The sequence below is a fragment of the Streptopelia decaocto genome (genome assembly GCF_964273445.1).
Source record: "Streptopelia decaocto genome assembly, chromosome: 1".
NCBI lineage: Eukaryota > Metazoa > Chordata > Aves > Columbiformes > Columbidae > Streptopelia > Streptopelia decaocto.
In genome coordinates, this window is record NC_138663.1 from 209,995,728 (window position 1) to 210,016,182 (window position 20,455).

Consider the following 20,455-nt stretch of genomic DNA (forward strand, 5'->3'; position numbering starts at 1 on the left):
TTCTCACACAGGAACAGCTATGTATTTACAAATAGAAGCACTTAATTCAAATACCATTATGTCTAAATAAGCTGGGGTTTGATGCTTTCAATATGCTGGAATAAAATGTTAAAAGGGAAACAAGGGATCACCTGGAGGAAACACTTATTCCCTCAAAAATATCACAGAATCCCAGAATGTCAGGGATTGGAAGGGACCTGGAAAGCTCATCCAGTGCAATCCCCCCATGGAGCAGGAACACCCAGATGAGGTTACACAGGAAGGTGTCCAGGCGGGTTGGAATGTCTGCACAGAAGGAGACTCCACAACCTCCCTGGGCAGCCTGGGCCAGGCTCTGCCACCCTCACCACGAACAAGTTGCTTCTCAGATTTAAGTGGAACTTCTTGTGTTCCAGTTTGTACCCACTGCCCCTTGTCCTATCATTGGTTGTCACCGAGAAGAGCCTGGCTCCATCCTCCTGACACTCACCCTTTAGATATCTGTAAACATGAATGAGTCCCCCCTCAGTCTCCTCTTGTCCAGCTCCAGAGCCCCAGCTCCCTCAGCCTTTCCTCACACGGGAGATGCTCCACTCCCTTCAGCATCTTGGTGGCTGCGCTGGACTCTCTCCAGCAGTTCCCTGTCCTGCTGGAACTGAGGGGCCACAACTGGACACAATATTCCAGGTGTGGTCTCCCCAGGGCAGAGCAGAGGGGCAGGAGAACCTCTCTGACCTACTGACCACCCCCTTCTCATCCACCCCAGGTACCATTGGCTTCCTGGCCACAAGGGCCCAGTGCTGGCTCATGGTCACCCTGCTGTCCCCAGGACCCCCAGGTCCCTTTCCCCTACACTGCTCTCCAACAGCTCGTTCCCCAACTTACACTGGAACCTGGGGTTGTTCCTGCCCAGATCCAAGACTCTACACTTGCCCTTGTTCTAATTCATTAAATTTCTCCCCGCCCAACTCTCAGCCTGTCCAGGTCTCTGATGGCAGCACAGCCTCTGGCGTGTCAGCCACTCCTCCCAGCTTGGTGTCACCAGCAAACTTGCTGACAGTCACTCTATTCCCTCATCCAAATCACTGATGAATATATTGAATAACACCGGCCCAGCACTGCCCCTGAGGCACTGCACTAGATCCAGGCCTCAACTGGACTCTGCCCCATTGACCACGACTCTCTGGCTTCTTCCCTTCAGCCAGTTCACAGTCACCTCACTCCCCGATCGTCCAGCCCGCACTCCCTCAGTTCAGCTGTGAGGATGCTGTGGGACACTGTGTCAAATGCCTCACTCAAGTCATCTATTTCCAATCAAAAACTAAACGAGGCTTTAATCCTTGATTTTCCCTCTCTAGCGGATGCACAGGCCGTGTTTCCACCTCCACCAACAGGAGCTCCTTGACTTGAAAACATTTCAAATGAAGTGCTTGCTTCTATTCCCAGTAACACCGAATATCTCCAGGAACGCGCGTGAGTTTTGAAAGCACCGGAATCCAGTGCTCTGGGTGCTGCCCAAACCTCATTAAGCCTTTTACCCTAAGACAAATATTTTCCTATTTAATAGTGAAATTGCTATTTACAATCGCCATTTCCCAATTACTCTTGAATAGCTCGGGGCTGGGATATCTTTACACCACCCACAAAGCTGCCGAACAGCGTTCTGGGTGGTTCGTTCTTTTGCATTATAAATTATAAGAAGATGAAAGGAAAAAAAAACACGCCAAAGTTTTAAAAAATATAAATATTGTTATCTATTTCTCACATACCTATCGTTGTTCTGCATGGTATAATTGTCTTTATTTACTGTTCCAGGCTTAATTAAGGAAAGGCTTCAGACCTATAGCTTGTACAAGATGAAGATAGAAACTGTTTCTTTGGAAGTCATGGAAATTAAAAGCAGCGAGAAGATATGACAGAGCTGTTCCCAGAATGAAAAGGGTAAGAACCCGAGGGTTCATTTACATCCCACAAACACCTTGGTTACGAGGCTTTAGAAAAGATAATTCAGAATTACTTCTTTTAGACCAAGGTTCTACTTACGAGCACGTTCAGATATTAAAATCAGATTAAATTAGAATTCCAAAGCGACCTTAAACCATATTTTTGCAAAATATTTGATTCTCCTTCCATCTTTTTCTAGTGGCAGGAACATAATTCGTTAGCAGGTCGGATTTGGCACTTTAGAAGAAAAGATCATGGAAAGGCTGGAATGATATTAACTTCATTTTTCCCTTTGAATTTTTGTTTGAATTCTAGGCTTTAATTTAAAAGGCATGAAAATGAAACGGTTCTTTTAATGAGAATCACCAAATCATTTTGGTTGGAACAGGCCACACTGTATCATTCAAATTTAGGGCCAGCAGAATTATTTGCACAGTGATAAATAGAAATAACTATGAATACAATATTTTTTTAAAAAGTATTAAAATACCACAAATTTCTCAAACCCAACATAAACCCTGACCTGAGAATCAGTTTTAAATCCCAGCCCAGTTCTATAAATCACAGAATCCCAGAATGTCAGGGGTTGGAAGGGCCCTGGAAAGCTCATCCAGCGCAATCCCCCCATGGAGCAGGAACACCCAGATGAGGTTACACAGGAAGGTGTCCAGGCGGGTTGGAATGTCTGCACAGAAGGAGACTCCACAACCCCCCTGGGCAGCCTGGGCCAGGCTCTGCCACCCTCACCAGGAACAAGTTTCTGCTCAAATTTAAGTGGAACCTCTTGTGTTCCAGTTTGAACCCATTGCCCCTTGTCCTGTCACTGGTTGTCACCGAGAAGAGCCTGGCTCCATCCTCCTGACACTCACCCTTTAGATATCTGTAAACATGAATGAGTCACCCCTCAGTGTCCTCTTGTCCAGCTCCAGAGCCCCAGCTCCCTCAGCCTTTCCTCACACGGGAGATGCTCCACTCCCTTCAGCATCTTGGTGGCTGCGCTGGACTCTCTCCAGCAGTTCCCTGTCCTGCTGGAACTCAGGGGCCACAACTGGACACAATATTCCAGATGTGGTCTCCCCAGGGCAGAGCAGAGGGGCAGGAGAACCTCTCTGACCTACTGACCACCCCCTTCTCATCCACCCCAGGTACCATTGGCTTCCTGGCCACAAGGGCCCAGTGCTGGCTCATGGTCACCCTGCTGTCCCCAGGACCCCCAGGTCCCTTTCCCCTACACTGCTCTCCAACAGCTCATTCCCCAACTTACACTGGAACCTGGGGTTGTTCCTGCCCAGATCCAAGACTCTACACTTGCCCTTGTTCTAGTTCATTACATTTCTCCCCGCCCAACTCTCAGCCTGTCCAGGTCTCTGATGGCAGCACAGCCTCTGGCGTGTCAGCCACTCCTCCCAGCTTGGTGTCACCAGCAAACTTGCTGACAGTCACTCTATTCCCTCGTCCAAATCATTCATGAATATATTGAATAACAGCGGCCCAGCACTGCCCCTGAGGCACTGCACTAGATCCAGGCCTCAACTGGACTCTGCCCCATTGACCACGACTCTCTGGCTTCTTCCCTTCAGCCAGTTCACAGTCACCTCACTACCCGATCGTCCAGCCCGCACTCCCTCAGTTCAGCTGTGAGGATGCTGTGGACACTGTGTCAAATGCCTCACTCAGGTCAAGGGAGATCACGTCCACCGCTCTGCCACCATCCATCCATCTTGTTATATCCTCATAAATGTCAATGAGGTTGGTCAAGCACGACTTCCCCTTGGTGAAGCCATGTTGACTGCCCCTAATGACACTAATGACCCTCTGATCCCTGATGTGCCTTGAGATGGCACCAAGGATAAGTTGGGATTCACGAGGGAATAACCTATGAAGCTCGACTTTCATCACCTGGTTGATGTTGGGGTGGAAAGTTCGATCTGCCAAAACCACCCCAATAAAAATAAATAAAAATAAAAATATAATAATAATAATAATAATACTAAAATTCTGTCCAACAGGACTCGCCTGAAATTTTTTATCCCTGAGGCACAAACTTGAGCTCAGCCTAGAAAGAGGCATCTAATTTGCATTAGTCTGTCGCTCTGTAAAGACCATAAGATGCCAGAGATGTATAAAACACAGGTAAAAAGGAGATTCCTTCTGCTCTAACCTGTGTGTTCTTTGTCTTCTCTGCGGCCAAAAAAGCACCTTTTCCACGTGGCTCCAGGCAAAGCTCAACCGCTACCTGCAAAAACCTGGAACCATCATCCCAATGGGAATAAATGACATTATTTCCAAACGTCGAGTTGCTGCGGTGGTTGTTTTTTAAGTGGGAGGATGGGCGGGAAGTTTCTACAGCTATTCCAGCAGGGTGAGTTAATTTATATGCTAAATATTCGGCACGGAGTTAAATCAAAGGCGGCTGTTTGGGTGAAGAGAAGAGGAAATGAAACGCTGACACAGATCAAGTGTCTCAGGAGCGAACGCCAAGGTTAAGAAACACAAGTTAATGGAGAAGAATCCACCTGGGCAGCTCCAGCCCGACCAGCACGATGAGTTTATCCAAGTTCAAGTATTAAAAAACCATCAGAAATTCCTAAAGTGAGGAAGCAGGGAGGTGCTGGACTCACTGTCCCTGGAGGTTTTTAAGCTGAGATTGGACATGGCACTTAGTGCCCTGATCTAGTCAATGGACTGGAGTTGGACCAAGGCTTGGACTTGATGATCTCTGAGGTCTTTTCCAACCCAGTCCATTCTGTGATTCTGTGAAGCGGGGAAGGAGACAGAGAGTAAATGAGAATGGTATTTTGTAGGGTTTACAAAGTTGTTCTTAATGGGACCGAATGGAAATGACCCAAATTCTGTAAGGAGGAAATGAAATGTAAATATATGTATGCAAACCTTTATTTCTCCTCAGTCCTGGTGATGAATACTGGTTCTTAACATAGTGAAGATGTTGTAGGCGTTTCAGAGCGAAAAGATCCAGTAAGACTGAAGCAGTGGCTGGACTAGAGACATCCCCAAAGCCCCAAACCTGAACGACCCCATGAAACAAAATCCATTATGAACCACATGTTCAAGGAACTGAGTTGGATTTGCAGTGTGATCCACCTTTTGAAAGAACTAAATAATAATAATGCAAATCTATAAACTAAGAAGCATTACTATTCTTGTAGGCCAAATTAATCCCCAATCCCTGTACCAAAAAGATCTGACAGTCCCACCACCTGAAGTCCTACAGGAATTATTCTTTACTTCAGCAACATTTCAAGTCATGATGACACTCGTAAGATGTTTTCAAAATGACTTATTCATTTGTTTTCACATATAAGCTTCTACAGTACAGAGGGATCTATAGGATATATAGTGAGCAAATACTTCATTTGCCATACCCCAAGAGTCTTTACGACTGAATTTCATCATTTGCTTCAAAATATCTCTGTGTTTGTTCCCGTCCCTTCATCCCACAAAATCCCTTCCTCTGTTAAATGTCCACTCATGACAAAACATCCTTTATAATTATCATGAATTCGTATCTCCCAGTCTTCTAAACACTTTCTTATTGCTCATACCAGCTCTGTAAAAAAAAATATACCGTGAAGTATTTCAGCAGGATCTGGTGAGCTCTCCAAATTTCTCACAGCGAGCCCCGAAACATAATTATCAGTAGGAATTCAAGATTAAAAATCCTCCAATACAACAGTCTCAGTGAGACTGAACGTTCGATGGAGCTGGTGAAGTTCTAAGACTTGTACGTCTTTGTAACACTGCGATAGAGCTTCAGGGCTCGGACGATGTTCTGCTCCACAATATTTTCACCCAAAATAGTTCAAAATTCCCCATCTGTGGATCAGCGGCATTTTTTCCAGGTTATTCTGCCCATCCAGAAAAACCAACAGCTCCTCCAAACCTCCTCCTGAGAGGACAATCTGTTTGTCAGCTCTTGAGCATATGTTTCCTGAGCAAACCCATCGATTTTACAAATTCACCTCTTTTTTGAAGGGTTGGTAGCCTTATTGTGTTTTATTTATCTTAGAGAAGCGTCTGGAATTCACTTTTCTCCCATTTTTTATGAGCACAGAGAATGAAACCGCAGTTGGAAGGTTCAACTGCAAGAACTCAAGAACACGCTGAACCTACTTGAGATGCGGCAGGAGTGCACGATTAATGGATTAAATCGTAAATAGAACAGGAGCTCAGCCAAAAATGCAACTGTTATCACAGCACAGGAATAAATATTCATTGCCAAATATAAGGGGAGGGAGAAAACAGCCCCCCATTTCCAATTAAAAATGGACCTGAGCTTCTGAACTCATCAAACGGAGTAAACAGCACTATAATGAGCCTTAATCAAATCTTATCTGGTACGAACATTCTCCTGAGAGTTGTAGATATCCGAATGATGAGACAAAATGCGGCTCCCTATAATTAAGTGGAAATAGGATTAATTGCCGCGGAGGCCCCAAGACCTTCCTTGAGTGTAGAGTTGAGCACAAATGGGAAAATCTCCTCTCGTCGTCGTTGAGAAAAATTACGGCAGCCCTGGGACTAAGACCCACATGGGGCCGTCCAAGTATCGGAGTCTTTAGTTTAGAGAGACAAAACGAGAGGAAAAATTAAGTAACCTCAGACTCCAACCTGAGAGAATCCCAGAATGTGAGGGGTTGGAAGGGACCTGGAAAGCTCATCCAGTGCAATCCCCCCATGGAGCAGGAACACCCAGATGAGGTTACACAGGAAGGTGTCCAGGCGGGTTGGAATGTCTGCAGAGAAGGAGACTCCACAACCTCCCTGGGCAGCCTGGGCCAGGCTCTGCCACCCTCGCCATGAAGAAGTTTCTTCTCATATTTAAGTGGAACCTTCTGTGTTCTGGTTTGAACCCATTACCCCTTATCCTGTCATTGGTTGTCACCAAGAAGAGCCTGGCTCCATCCTCCTGACGCTCACCCTTTAGATATTAATAAGCATGAATGAGTCCCCCCTCAGTCTCCTCTTGTCCAGCTCCAGAGCCCCAGCTCCCTCAGCCTTTCCTCACACGGGAGATGCTCCACTCCCTTCAGCATCTTGGTGGCTGCGCTGGACTCTCTCCAGCAGTTCCCTGTCCTGCTGGAACTGAGGGGCCACAACTGGACACAATATTCCAGGTGTGGTCTCCCCAGGGCAGAGCAGAGGGGCAGGAGAACCTCTCTGACCTACTGACCTCCCCCTTCTCATCCACCCCAGGTACCATTGGCTTCCTGGCCACAAGGGCCCAGTGCTGGCTCATGGTCACCCTGCTGTCCCCAGGACCCCCAGGTCCCTTTCCCCTACACTGCTCTCTAACAGCTCATTCCCCAACTTACACAGGAACCTGGGGTTGTTCCTGCCCAGATTCAAGACTCTACACTTGCCCTTGTTCTAGTTCATTACATTTCTCCCCGCCCAACTCTCAGCCTGTCCAGGTCTCTGATGGCAGCACAGCCTCTGGCGTGTCAGCCACTCCTCCCAGCTTCAGAAGGACGATGGAAACAAAGGAAACAGCTTCAACTTTTGTTTGCACTTATTTTTGCAACATGGATCAGTCAACTGTTGTCACCAAGAAATAAAGATAAAGGGATACAGGCAGTGGAGAGATGGGAAGTTATTCTAAGGGAAATCAGATTTATCCATATGCAGAATTAAAACACCCAGCAACCTTCCTTACTGTTGTCATAAAAAGTTTAAAAACCAGAAGTTTTGGTTCAGTGACCTGAGTTGGTTGATTGCAAACGAGCAGCAAAAGTTGTTTCATTTCTCAAATTATTGTATTTCAAAGGCATTGAGCTCCTCTACAGATGATGCTTGAATTGTGCTACCTTTGATTTAAAGGAGCACCCTCTGTCTTTATAAAACCCAGCCCAGACACAGCAGGGGTTAAACTCTGTTTTAACAAGGATAGAATGAATCTGGATTTAAACCATACAGTGTAGCATTAACCACAGTCAATTTTAGCCCTTTGCCAGTGCCAGCGGTATTATCAGGAAAAAAATTTCTAGTAACCAAGATTCTTCATCGTGTCTTGACGTGCTGCACATTTTTACCGTATTTTTTTGCTGTACCGGCTCCCACAACCATCATGCTTGTCAGAAAATATGTAATTTATATGTAGGATATGGTTCCTCGGTTCCTCTCAGTTCTGGGGTTTCAAAAGATTCGAGGTGTCTGAGGAAGAGGGCGATGAGATGGATAAATCTGTGTGCAATGCACCCCGGAGAAACCACGTTACCAACATATGTCATCTGTGAAAGGGTCTGACTCATGTTTTATTAGACAATTTGTCTTCTGATGGTTAAATAGAGTCAAGAATGTCAAATTCCCCGGGGAGAAAGACACAAGTGGAAGTGTCTAGTGATATCAAAACGGCTTTGCCAGAAGAAAAGGCGAATTTGAATCCCAATTAATGTGTTTATGAAGTTTTCTTCCCCTTTCAGAAATGATGGAGAAAGAAACGGAGGAAGAGACCAGATTTCCAAACAAAAAGCACCAAAGAGCAGGTTAAGGAGGCGAAATGGGAGAGAATAACAGGTGTGCTGTTGCAGAAAGGAAAGAGAAATTTGCAGGTTGATACAACCATTGATTTGAGGCGATTATCTCAAGGTTCATACCCTGCAACCCTTGGCATCCTCTCCATGTGTTACCCTCTCGCTGCATTATTCAGAATAAACAGGAGCTTTCTGTGTCTAAGTCTTCACCACCAAGGCAAGAAACACCAGGACATAAACCAACACTCACTGCAGCTGCAAATGAAGTTGCACTGATACCTTCCAAATACAAAAGGCCATCCCTAAATAAAAGGCAAAAAGCTTATTGAATTCATTCAGTAGCTTCTCTTTAAAAAAATCTACATTATAAATAACTTCTGGGGTAATATAGAAAAGTCACAAAGCGGTTTACGCACCTACCATTCAAATACTCAGAGACAACTTAGCGGCCTTGAAATACACACTAGAAAACTTGTAACAAAAGGAAGAAAATCAGTGCAAATCACTCAGATGCTGAATCCTCCTGGGCTCAAGTACTTGGCATTTTCACTATTTTCTGTTGAAAAATAGGATGTATGTTAAATATTGGAAAAGAAAGGGATATTTTAATTATAACACACCAGCTTAAGACTTGTAGACATTTAAGTTCCAAACTGATTTCATTTGTACCTTTTCTACTATTTTTGTGCGAGAACCTTCTGGGCGACTTCTTACTCTGATTTTAATCTCATTTAATCATTAACTATAAATACACCGAAGCACTTTGCTTCAGTCTGTTCGAAAAAGTTTACTCAAATAAAAGGTACCACTTTCTCTTCAAAGAACATTTTCATTTAGCACAGCAGCAGGAAGAATAATTTTACTCAGTACCTTCCAACCTCTTGAACTGTAAATCACGTTCCTAATTACATCAGGTACTCTGAATATTTAGCAGGACGAGAAGCACTTAACTGAAACAATTACGTTTGCTCTACTGTTTTAATTAAGCGACCCACTCGGCCGAAAACGAACAGATTAGTTCCTGTTGCTCGCAACAGTTTTTCTGAACCACTGGCCATGAAAACAGGTGGTTTTTCCCAACCCAGCGCTTGCGGTCAAGTATGAAGCTTGTTGATCTTTCTTAACCCACAACAGGTCTCATAAACCTCTGGAACTTTTCCCAAAGCACCTCCAAGTAGAGATACAAAGATTATTTTTAAGGTTTTCCTATTGACAAATTAATGTGTATATCAAAAAATGCTAGAGCAGAATGCACATAAACGTGTAGCGGTTCCTTCCAGAAGCCAAAAGCGCGAAGACGGAGATTTAATCACCATTTTCAAGCAGAAGGAAATTAGTAACTTGAGATTGTTTTTTCTCTATTTAAGAGAAAGCCCCTCAATACAGCAATTCTTGACCTTTGCACAACAGCGGAAAACACAGCAAGTTTAATCACCCCTCATCAGGATTATTTTTTTAATATGATTCTTCTAATCACGAGACTTTCATTAAGTTGATTCGGTGATTTGAGAAGTACAAAATCAAGGGAAAAAAAATCTTAAAATTCTCACATTCCGCCAACAAGATGAAACAGCTGTAACAGAAATCCTTGTGTGGTAGAAGATCACAGAATCCCAGAATGTCAGGGGTTGGAAGGGACCTGGAAAGCTCATCCAGTGCAATCCCCCCATGGAGCAGGAACACCCAGCTGAGGTTACACAGGAAGGTGTCCAGGCGGGCTGGAATGTCTGCACAGAAGGAGACTCCACAACCTCCCTGGGCAGCCTGGGCCAGGCTCTGCCACCCTCACCGGGAACAAGTTTCTTCTCATATTTAAGTGGAAACTCCTGTGTTCCAGTTTGAACCCATTACCCCTTGTCCTACTATTGGTTGTCACCGAGAAGAGCCTGGCTCCATCCTCCTGACACTCACCCTTTAGATATCTGTAAACATGAATGAGTCCCCCCTCAGTCTCCTCTTGTCCAGCTCCAGAGCCCCAGCTCCCTCAGCCTTTCCTCACACGGGAGATGCTCCACTCCCTTCAGCATCTTGGTGGCTGCGCTGGACTCTCTCCAGCAGTTCCCTGTCCTGCTGGAACTCAGGGGCCACAACTGGACACCATATTCCAGGTGTGGTCTCCCCAGGGCAGAGCAGAGGGGCAGGAGAACCTCTCTGACCTACTGACCACCCCCTTCTCATCCACCCCAGGTACCATTGGCTTCCTGGCCACAAGGGCCCAGTGCTGGCTCATGGTCACCCTGCTGTCCAGCAGGACCCTGAAGATGAACATGAAGATGCCAAAATAATGTAGTTCTTACCTCGGCCTTGCGGATACTCTCTCTTGCTTCATCTATTTTCTGCTCCAGTTCTGCTCGGGTTTGCTCAGACATCACAGGCCCGTGGCACTCGAGCTCTTCAAGCGTCTGTCGGAAATAAGAAGATACACCCCAGCTGTAGGAAACGCTAACAAGGCATTTATATAATAAATATTAACGACAAGGCAGGGAAATTAGTGTTTGATTAGACGCTGGGCTGACCGACAAAAGGGAAAAAGAGGATGATCGCGGCAAACCATCATTTTAAAGCACAGTATTCCCCGTGGATATTCCACGCTTTGACATCTTCATGAAAACATGATCTGTGGTATGAATCAGCTCGTCTATATGATGATATTTACATCTTTAAAATGGATATGTTGCTCGACATTCATGTCAGGATGAAAAGGAGCATCTTAAATGTTGAGTGAGAAGTCGCTGTAGGGGAAGCCAAAAAAGATTTGCTGTGTATGCAGAGAATTTGCTGAATCACAGAAGACACAGAGTTTCTAAGGTTCACGTATATGATTACACTGGTCCAAATTTAAAACAACAAAAGCACATGACTGCACAAATCTCCACCAGTTATCTGCAAATCTGTGACTGGTTCAGTAACTGTGTTGTATTGTCTTTGGAGGAAAAGCAGAAGGAGCATGAGGTTCAAGGACCAGGATGGTCCCTCCTTCCTCTGACGGAAGCTTTTCCTACAATATTTTGCTCACAGACTCTATTAATTCTTCTGCTTGGTGCTAAAACCTCTGGTTTTTGCTCCAGAGCAACCCAGGTTCAGCAGAAGACACATAAGGTGTTAAACACCTACTCTGGTCTTGTTACTTGAGGAACAACCCAAATCTCTGAAGTGGAACCAGAAGCCAGGTCCTCCTGGGCTGAAGCTCACGGATTATTATATAATATTATATATATTGTCATTTAGACGCATCCTCTTTAACTGAATTTTAAGTAATCGATATACACTTTAATTTTCTGTCCTCACGTTAGTTTGAAGTGCACGTTACTCATGGATTTTCCTACTGTTGAAAAGAGTTTTGAAATCCAAATCGATCTATTTTTTTCCGATGGGTAATATATACGTGATACGGCGGAGAAAAGAGAATCACTGAAACTTTAGTGGAACGTTGTGCAGATAGAGGCAGATCTGTAAGTGGAACGTTGTGCAGATAGAGGCAGATCTGTAAGTGGAATGTTGTGTAGATAGAGGCGGATCTGTAAGTGGAATGTTGTGTAGATAGAGGCGGATCTGTAAGTGGAACATTGTATAGATAGAGGCGGATCTGTAAGTGGAACATTGTGTAGATAGAGGCGGATCTGTAAGTGGAACATTGTGTAGATAGAGGCGGGACTGTAAGTGGAATGTTGTGCAGATAGAGGCGGGTCTGTAAGTGGAACGTTGTGTAGACAGAGGCAGGTCTAAGTTATTTGCAGTGAAGTAGAGGCTACAACTTCAGATTTATATGGGAATAACAAAACATACTGATATACCGAAAAGTTTGAGGAGCTGCTAACTTTGCCGTTTGAGCGTAGCAAACCAAGATGAAAACGGAGAGACAACAGGACAAAAATAATTCCCGAGTGGTTGTGGCAGCTCCTTGTTCATGCAGCGTAGAGCTGCAACAAATAAAACGTAGAAATGTATGTTTTCCCGACCTACCCGCTGACTGTGGATGATGTTTTTGTGCTCGCGGGCCACCCGCGTGGCCCATTTGCGCGCCTCCTTGTTGAGGCTGTGCTCTTCGGTCGTTCCAGTTTCCGACTCCAGTTGTCGACTCTGGAACGGAAAACAAAATAACGCGTCACGACACAGACACAGAAGATAGACAGACTTAGTTATAGGAGAACTTGATATGATATTGATCAGGCTCGCATCTTGTTTCGTGCAAAACAAGAAAGATTCGTGCAAAAACCAACTCTCTTCCTTATGAACTTGGTCATGGTACCACATTGCGGAAAGGCAACTATGACAGCAAATCAAAGCTCATGAGAACTTATAGCTCACTGGCTTAGGAAAATCAGCACGACACCGAATACCAGACACACTGAAAGACACGAGGAATACAACTGAAATACCATTTCACCCAGATGAAGAATAACCAGCCAAGGAAGTCACCGAATTTCTAAACATGCATTAAAGGAAGCAAAGATGAAAGTTGAAGTGTGATCCAATCAGCCGTTTAGGCTCAATCTTTGTAATTAATGAGCAAACCATAATGCCATCAAATACTCTAGAATAGCACAGCCATTTCTGTCCCCCCCCCCAAATTGTCTACAAACCAGCAGCTCGAATTTCACACAATATTTTTAGATATTGTTTCATCTTACGCCTGTTTTTATACGGCCAACTAAAGCAGGATGAAGTTCTCTCTGTTGTCTACAGATTGACCAGAAACCGTCTGAAACTCTGAAGACACTTCCCAGCATTTAATTACTCAAATCATTCCCAATCGTTCTATAATTTCCATCAGTGCCACAGCAATTAACCCGTGTGTTTACACATATATATATCTCAGTGTTTAGGATGTAAATCAGCCTAAATCTTTCCACTAAAGTGGGTTTCCTGATATTTCTTCTTTATCTGTGGGTGTTCTGTACACTTCTACTGCACCTATACTGCATATGGATCAATAACTTCATAATTATGAAGTTGTGGAGAGTTCGTGGAGAAGATAAAGAGGCTGGAGCATCTCTCCTGTGATCAAGTTGACAGAGCTGGGACAGCTCAGCCTGGAGAAGAGATGGCTCAGGGGGGTCTCATCAATGTATATAAATACGTGAAAGGAAGGTGAAAAGGTGGCTCTTGTGGCCAGTGATGGTACCAGAGGTAACGGGAAGAAACTGAAACACAGCAGGTTCCCTCTGAACATCAGGAAACACTTTTCCATGGGGAGGGTGACCAAGCACTGGCACAGGTTGTCCAGAGATGCTGTGGAGTCTCCGTCCTTCTAGATATTCATGACATAATCCTGGGCAACTGGCTCTGGACCAGATGACCTCTGCAGGTTCCGTCCAACCTCAACCAGTATCTGTCATATATTTTAATCTGAGCCAGTCTCATACTGTTCCCATCAGTACAATTAGCTGTGAGGAGACGTTATATTCACACCACCTTCCCAAGATGTGCTCCTGGAACAACAAAACTGCTTCTTACAATATAAATTTCAGTGGTTCCTCGAATTAAAAGTTAATCAACATTTCAAAAGGATCCAGAAGAACAACTCTCTTTCCTGGATGACTTGTCGACTCATGCGAATAGATACACAGAATGGCTTGGGTTGGAAGGACCTTCCCAGCTCCCCCAGTGCCCCCCCTGCCATGAGCAGGGACATCTTCACCAGCTCAGGGTGCTCAGAGCCCCGTCCAGCCTGGCCTGGGATGTCTCCAGGGATGGTTCATCCACTGCCTCTCTGGCCAACCTGGGCCAGGCTCTCATCACCCTCAGGGCCAACAATTTCTTCCTCACGTCCAACCGGAATCTCCCTCCTTTAGTTTCAAACCATCACCCCTTGTCCTATCACAACAGGCCCTGCTCAAAAGTCTGTCTTACAGGTCCCTACCAAGACAGTCACTGCTGCCCAGAGCCACCTCACACTCTTCTTTATCACGAGTCCTCTATAACCTTGCACAACCTTTGAGATAACAACAAATAAATGCCCTTACAAATGATCATTCGAGAAGACAAGAGTACGCCGAGTGCCCCTCAAACTGAGATGGCAGATGCACTTGTGAATGAACCAACCGTTTCACTGATTTCTGTTTCAACAAGACACAATTTTTCTCCGTCAGGTGCGGTTTGAAACTAGAGGAGATCCCACACGCGTGCAAAAGGGGTTTAGGAAGGAGAAATTCAAGGTGAACCAGCAGGAGGGAGGTAAGAGAGGAGAATGATTTGCCAGCTAGGTGAGAAGCATCCAGCTGATGCAGCAGGAGATACTGATATCACGTTTTTCAGCAGTACAATATTGCTCGAGGAGGCTGGTCATTTTAATACCAGTATTTGGTATAGGCTAGAGTAAAATCAAGAGATATAGGAAGCAAACTGAAGTGATTTTGAAAGCAAGATTTTTATGCCTTCAGATGACACTGCCCTCATGCGAGAGGCAATAATAGTAACTTATGCTAACAGAGGATTTAATTGAAAATGAGGCAAAAATTGGTTCAGCTAAGCTTCTTTTCATCAAAATTGAAGCTGGTCTTTAATCTTCTTCATCTTCTTATTACAAGAGAGCTGGGGGTAGCAGATTCAAAGGGTTGTGAAGGAAATGGTTTCCTTAGGGACATGGTTCAGTGCCAGAGTCAGGTTATGGTTGGACTCGATGATCATGAGGGTCTCTTCCAACCCAAATGCTTCTATGATTCCAAAAAGGCAAAGGGAAAGGAAGACAACCCCTACACGTCCACACGCACTCCCACCACGCAGCTCTGAACTGTATCTAACACTTCAGGCGACTTCTGGGCCACTTTCTTCCTCTATTTTAAGCAGCTGTAACTCAGCCAAGAAGCCTGAAGTTCTTCAGCTTCTCCCTCCGGAATGCCTTAAGGCATAAATGAACCGTCATCAGAAGAGGGGTGGAGGAGAGGGAGCATCCCTGTGCTGCTCACAGTGACTGAAAAAATCCCAAGAAGCTTTAACAGTCTAATATAAGATGTCAAGATATTTTAGCTCAAAGTCAGAAGCAAATATTGCTAGGAAATGAACCCACTGGAGAGGGGCACAGGCACAAAGCCCAGGTTAATGGTATTTTCATAGAATCACAGAATCGTTTTGGTTGGAAACGACCCTCAAGGCCATTGAGTCCAACCATAACCCACCCCTGGCACTAAACCATGTTCCTGAGAACCTCATGTCCGTCTGTCCAACCCTCCAGGGATGGTGACTCCAGCACTGCCCTGGGCAGCCTGTTCCAATGCCCCACAGCCCTTTGGGGAAGAAATTGTTCCCCACATCCAACCTCAACCTCCCCTGGCGCAACTTGAGGCCGTTTCCTCTGCTCCTGGCGCTTGTTCCTGGGGAGCAGAGCCCGACCCCCCCTGGCTCCAAGCTCCTTTCGGGCAGTTCAGAGATCAGAAGGTCTCCCCTCAGCTCCTGTTCTCCAGCTGAACCCCCCAGGTCCCTCAGCCGCTCCATCACACTTGTGCTCCAGCCCCTCACCAGCTCCGTTCCCTTCTCTCAACTCGCTCCAGCACCTCAAGGCCTTTCTTGGTGTGAGGGGCCCAAAACTGCCCCCAGGATTCACGGTTTCGCCTCCCCAGGTCCCAGCACAGGGACGGTCACTGCCCTGGGCCTGCTGGCCACACCAGTGCTGGTACCAGCCAGGATGCTGGTGGCCTCTTGGCCACCTGGGCACACGCTGGCTCATGTTCAGCCGCTGCCACCAACACCCCCAGCTCCTTTTCCGCCGGGCACTTTCCAGCCGCTCTTCCCCGAGCCTGTAGCGCTGCCTGGGGTTGCTGTGACCCCAGGGCAGGACCCGGCACTTGGCCTTGGTGAACCTCAGACAACTGGCCTCAGCCCATCGATCCAGCTGGGCCAGACCCCTCTGTATGGCCTTCCCACCCTCCAGCACATCAACACTCCACCCAACTTGGTGTCATCTGCAAACTCACTGAGGGTGCACTCGATCCCCTCATCCAGATCATTGATAAAGAGATTAAACAGAACTGGCCCCAACACTGAGCCCTGGGGACACCACTCCTGACCGGCCACAGCTCTTTGGCCTGGCCTTCCAGCCAGTTCTTTACCCATCGCAGACACACTATCCAGACCACGACCTGCAGCTTCTCCAGGAGATGCTGTGGTATATGGTGTCACAGGCTTTATCAGGATCTAGGCAGACAACACTCACAGCATTTCCCTCATGTCCTAAGTGGGTCATCTTGTCGTAGAAGGAGATCAGGTTGGTCAAGTAGGACCTGCCTTTCACAAACCCATGTTGACTGGGCCTGATCACCTGGTTGTCCTGTACGTGCCACCTGATGGCACTCAGGATGATCTGCTGACCGTCCCCAGCACTGTGGTCAGACTGACAGGCCTGTAGTTTATTGGCTCCTCCTTCTGGCCCTTCTGGTACACGGGCTTCACGTTGGCCAACCTCCAGTCAACTCGACCTCCCCGGTTCAACCAGGACTGCTGATAACTGAACAATCGTGGCTTGGTGATCACCTCCGCCAGCTCCCCCATAGACTTGTGGGTGTCTAAATGGTGTAGTAGGTTGCCAAACATCTCCTCTTGGATTTCTGAGGCTTCATTTTGCTCCCCAACTCTGTCTTCCAGCTCAAGGTGCCGAGTAACCAAAGAACATCTGTTTGTACTATTAAAAACTGAGGCAAAGAAGCCATTTAGTACCTTTCCCTCTTCCTCCATCACTACTTGAGGGTCTCTTCCAACCAAATATCCCTCTGCCACTCTATGATTTGACCTCCATTTTTTTCCCAGCTTATCGGAGTTGCTCCTCCCCTATCAAATGAATTTTCAATGTTCCCATTGGTCTTGCTCCTACTCAGCATCTCATTTTCATGAAGAAAGAATACAGACTTCTTTTCAGTCACTTGATGACCTTCTGTGTTATCCCCAAGTGCGTGTTCGATTTTTAATCTATTTATCAAAAGCCCTTGACCAGAAAAATGAAGGCAAACTTTGTGGCTACTCCTAAGGGCATACTAAAACAAGAAATGAATCATTATTGGATCACAGTGGTTATATTAGTTATTCATAAAGCGGCATTGTATCCAAGCAGACCTCACCCTTGCTTAAAAGTCTAAAAATAAACAACACAAAAATGGGGTAATAAAAAGAGTTAGGGAGAAACCTAAGCTGTGGTCTGCGTGGATATCAAAAATATAGGTGAAAAAAGGAGACAAGATGGAGAGGCAAAATTTAGTTTCTTGGGGAAGAAGCTGAAAACAGGGAGTCCTAAACTGCACAAGCACAGGGAGAACATTGGAAATGCACAGTCTGAATATTGGCTGAGAAGATAATCCAAGGAGAAAAGTTTCAAATCCATTAAGACCTGAAATGCTTCGTGAATAAATGGAGGAACTTTACCTGACCTGTGCAAGACCAAGTGGGATTCTACCCCTCTGCTCCGCTCTGTGAGACCCCCCTGCAGTGCTGGTCCAGCTCTGGGTCCTCAGCACAGGACACACATGGACCTGCTGGAGAGGGGCCAGAGGAGCCACAGAAATGATGCGAGGCTGGAACAGCTCTGCTGGGGGACAGGCTGAGAGAGTTGGGGTGTTCAGCTGGAGAACAGAAGCTCCAGGGAGACCTTAGCATGGCCTTAAAAGGGGACGAGAAGAAAGATGGGGACAGACTTTTGAGCAGGGCCTGTTGTGATAGGACAAGGGGTGACGGTTTTAAACTAAAGGAGGGAGATTCAGGCCAGACATGAGGAAGAAATTGTTGGCCCTGAGGGTGATGAGAGCCTGGCTCAAGTCGCCCAGAGAGGCAATGGATGCTCCATCCCTGGAGACATCCCAGGCCAGGCTGGACGGGGCTCTGAGCAACCTGAGCTGGTGAAGATGTCCCTGCTCATGGCAGGGGTGGCACTGGGGGAGCTTCAAAGGTCCCTTCAACCCAAACCATTCTGTGATTCTAAGCTGCTGGCACTTAAGATGACTGCAGATGAACTTATAAGCACAGAAGCAGTAAGAATCTGACTGGTGTGGCAGAGTATGCACTTCAGGAGGGCTTTACAGATGACCTGAGAAGTCTGTATCCTCAGGTAAATCCAGGCTCCATCAAGTAAGAAATAAAAAACCCACTGCCATTCGAATAGGTATGAAGAGATGAGCTAAACCAGAGATTTATCTGCTATAGACATAAATATCAAAAGCGTAGGGAAGATGGCGGGGAAACTGAAGTGACCGGTCCTAACCTGATTTACTAAATTAAGCTCTTGCCTAAGTGTTTTCAGCACTGGATCCTGGTGGTGGCAAGACGTCCAGTGACTCAATTTAACCTCTTCCAAAAAAGAGGGAAACCAAAACCACTCACCATGGCCAAGGAATGAAAGAAGAGCCAAAAAACCTGAGCTAAACATAGCTGGACATTCTGCCGCTCTCGCAGGGTTTAGATTACACCAAAAGCAGCTTTTAGCGCTAAAAATTCAGACAGTCGACCAACAGAAAGTACTAGATGACTCCAAGCAGCTAAAGGGCTTAGAGGCCGGCCAGCCTGTGTCTTAAATTAACAAACGTAGACTCGTGTCACTTCTCCATTTTTGTCCAAAATGTTGTTGCAGGTGCAGAAGTCGCCTTATGACAGGGACAAGCACACAGCTTGCATTCTGTCATTGACGGGATTATATCCAGATGCAGATGGCACGTCTTAAAAGCAAAAAAGCAGTTGGCTCTCGAGCCGAAAGCCTCCTTGTTTTTGTAGCTGGAGACTAGAAAAGTTCACGTCGACAGAGGAAAAAATACGAAACATTTCTTGCACGCAAATGCACAAAAAACACCTAAAAATCTCAGCCATTTCTTTTAAAGAATATGAAAAGAAGAGTTGGCATGACAACGTTGAATCCCAGAATCCCAGAATGTCAGGGGTTGGAGGGACCTGGAAAGCTCATCCAGTGCAATCCCCCCATGGAGCAGGAACACCCAGATGAGGTTACACAGGAAGGTGTCCAGGCGGGTTGGAATGTCTGCAGAGAACGAGACTCCACAACCTCCCTGGGCAGCCTGGGCCAGGCTCTGCCACCCTCACCGGGAACAAGTTGCTTCTCAAATTTAAGTGGAATCTCTTGTGTTCCAGTTTGAACCCATTACCCCTTGTCCTATCATTGGTTGTCACCGAGAAGAGCCTGGCTCCATCCTCCTGACACTCCCCCTTTAGATATCTGTAAACATGAATGGGTCACCCCTCAGTGTCCTCTTGTCCAGCTCCAGAGCCCCAGCTCCCTCAGCCTTTCCTCACACGGGAGATGCTCCACTCCCTTCAGCATCTTGGTGGCTGCGCTGGACTCTCTCCAGCAGTTCCCTGTCCTGCTGGAACTCAGGGGCCACAACTGGACACAATATTCCAGGTGTGGTCTCCCCAGGGCAGAGCAGAGGGGCAGGAGAACCTCTCTGACCTACTGACCACCCCCCTTCTCATCCACCCCAAATCATTGATGAATATATTGAATAATACCGGCCCCAGCACTGCCCCTGAGGCACTGCACTAGATCCAGGCCTCAACTGGACTCTGCCCCATTGACCACGACTCTCTGGCTTCTTCCCTTCAGCCAGTTCACAGTCACCTCACTACCCGATCGTCCAGACCGCACTCCCTCAGTTCAGCTGTGAGGATGCTGTGGGACACTGTGTCAAATGCCTCACTCAAGTCAAGGTAGATCACGTCCACTGCTCTGCCATCATCCATCCATCTTGTTATATCCTCATAAATGTCAATGAGGTTGGTGAAGCACGACTTCCCCTTGGTGAAGCCATGTTGACTGCCCCTAATGACCCTCTTATCCCTGACATGCCTTGAGATGGCACCAAGGAGAAGTCGTTCCATCAGTTTCCCAGGGATGGAGGTGAGGCTGACCAGTCTATAGTTACCTGGGTCCTCCTTCCTGCCCTTTTTGAAGACTGAAGTGACATTTGCTTTCCTCCAGTCCTCAGGCACCTCTCCTGTTTCCCAAGACTTGGCAAAGCTGATGGAGAGCGGTCCAGCAATGACCTCAGCCAGCTCAAGAGCAAGCTCAACCTTATGGTCAACACATGCAGGGATATGCATGATATTTTTCA

General features: G+C 46.3%; 1 protein-coding gene across 2 annotated transcripts in view; it reads right to left on the bottom strand.

Moving 5' to 3' along the window:
- FCHSD2 (FCH and double SH3 domains 2) overlaps positions 1-20,455 on the bottom strand; it is a 164,926-nt gene that overhangs the window by 18,633 nt on the left and 125,838 nt on the right. For both annotated transcript variants that reach the window (XM_082056779.1, XM_082056778.1), the window contains exons 11-12: positions 12,378-12,494; positions 10,712-10,816 (exon numbers count right to left, since the gene is read on the bottom strand). In XM_082056779.1, the coding sequence (XP_081912905.1) occupies positions 10,712-10,816; positions 12,378-12,494 (222 nt within the window). The remainder of the gene's footprint in view (positions 1-10,711; positions 10,817-12,377; positions 12,495-20,455) is intronic.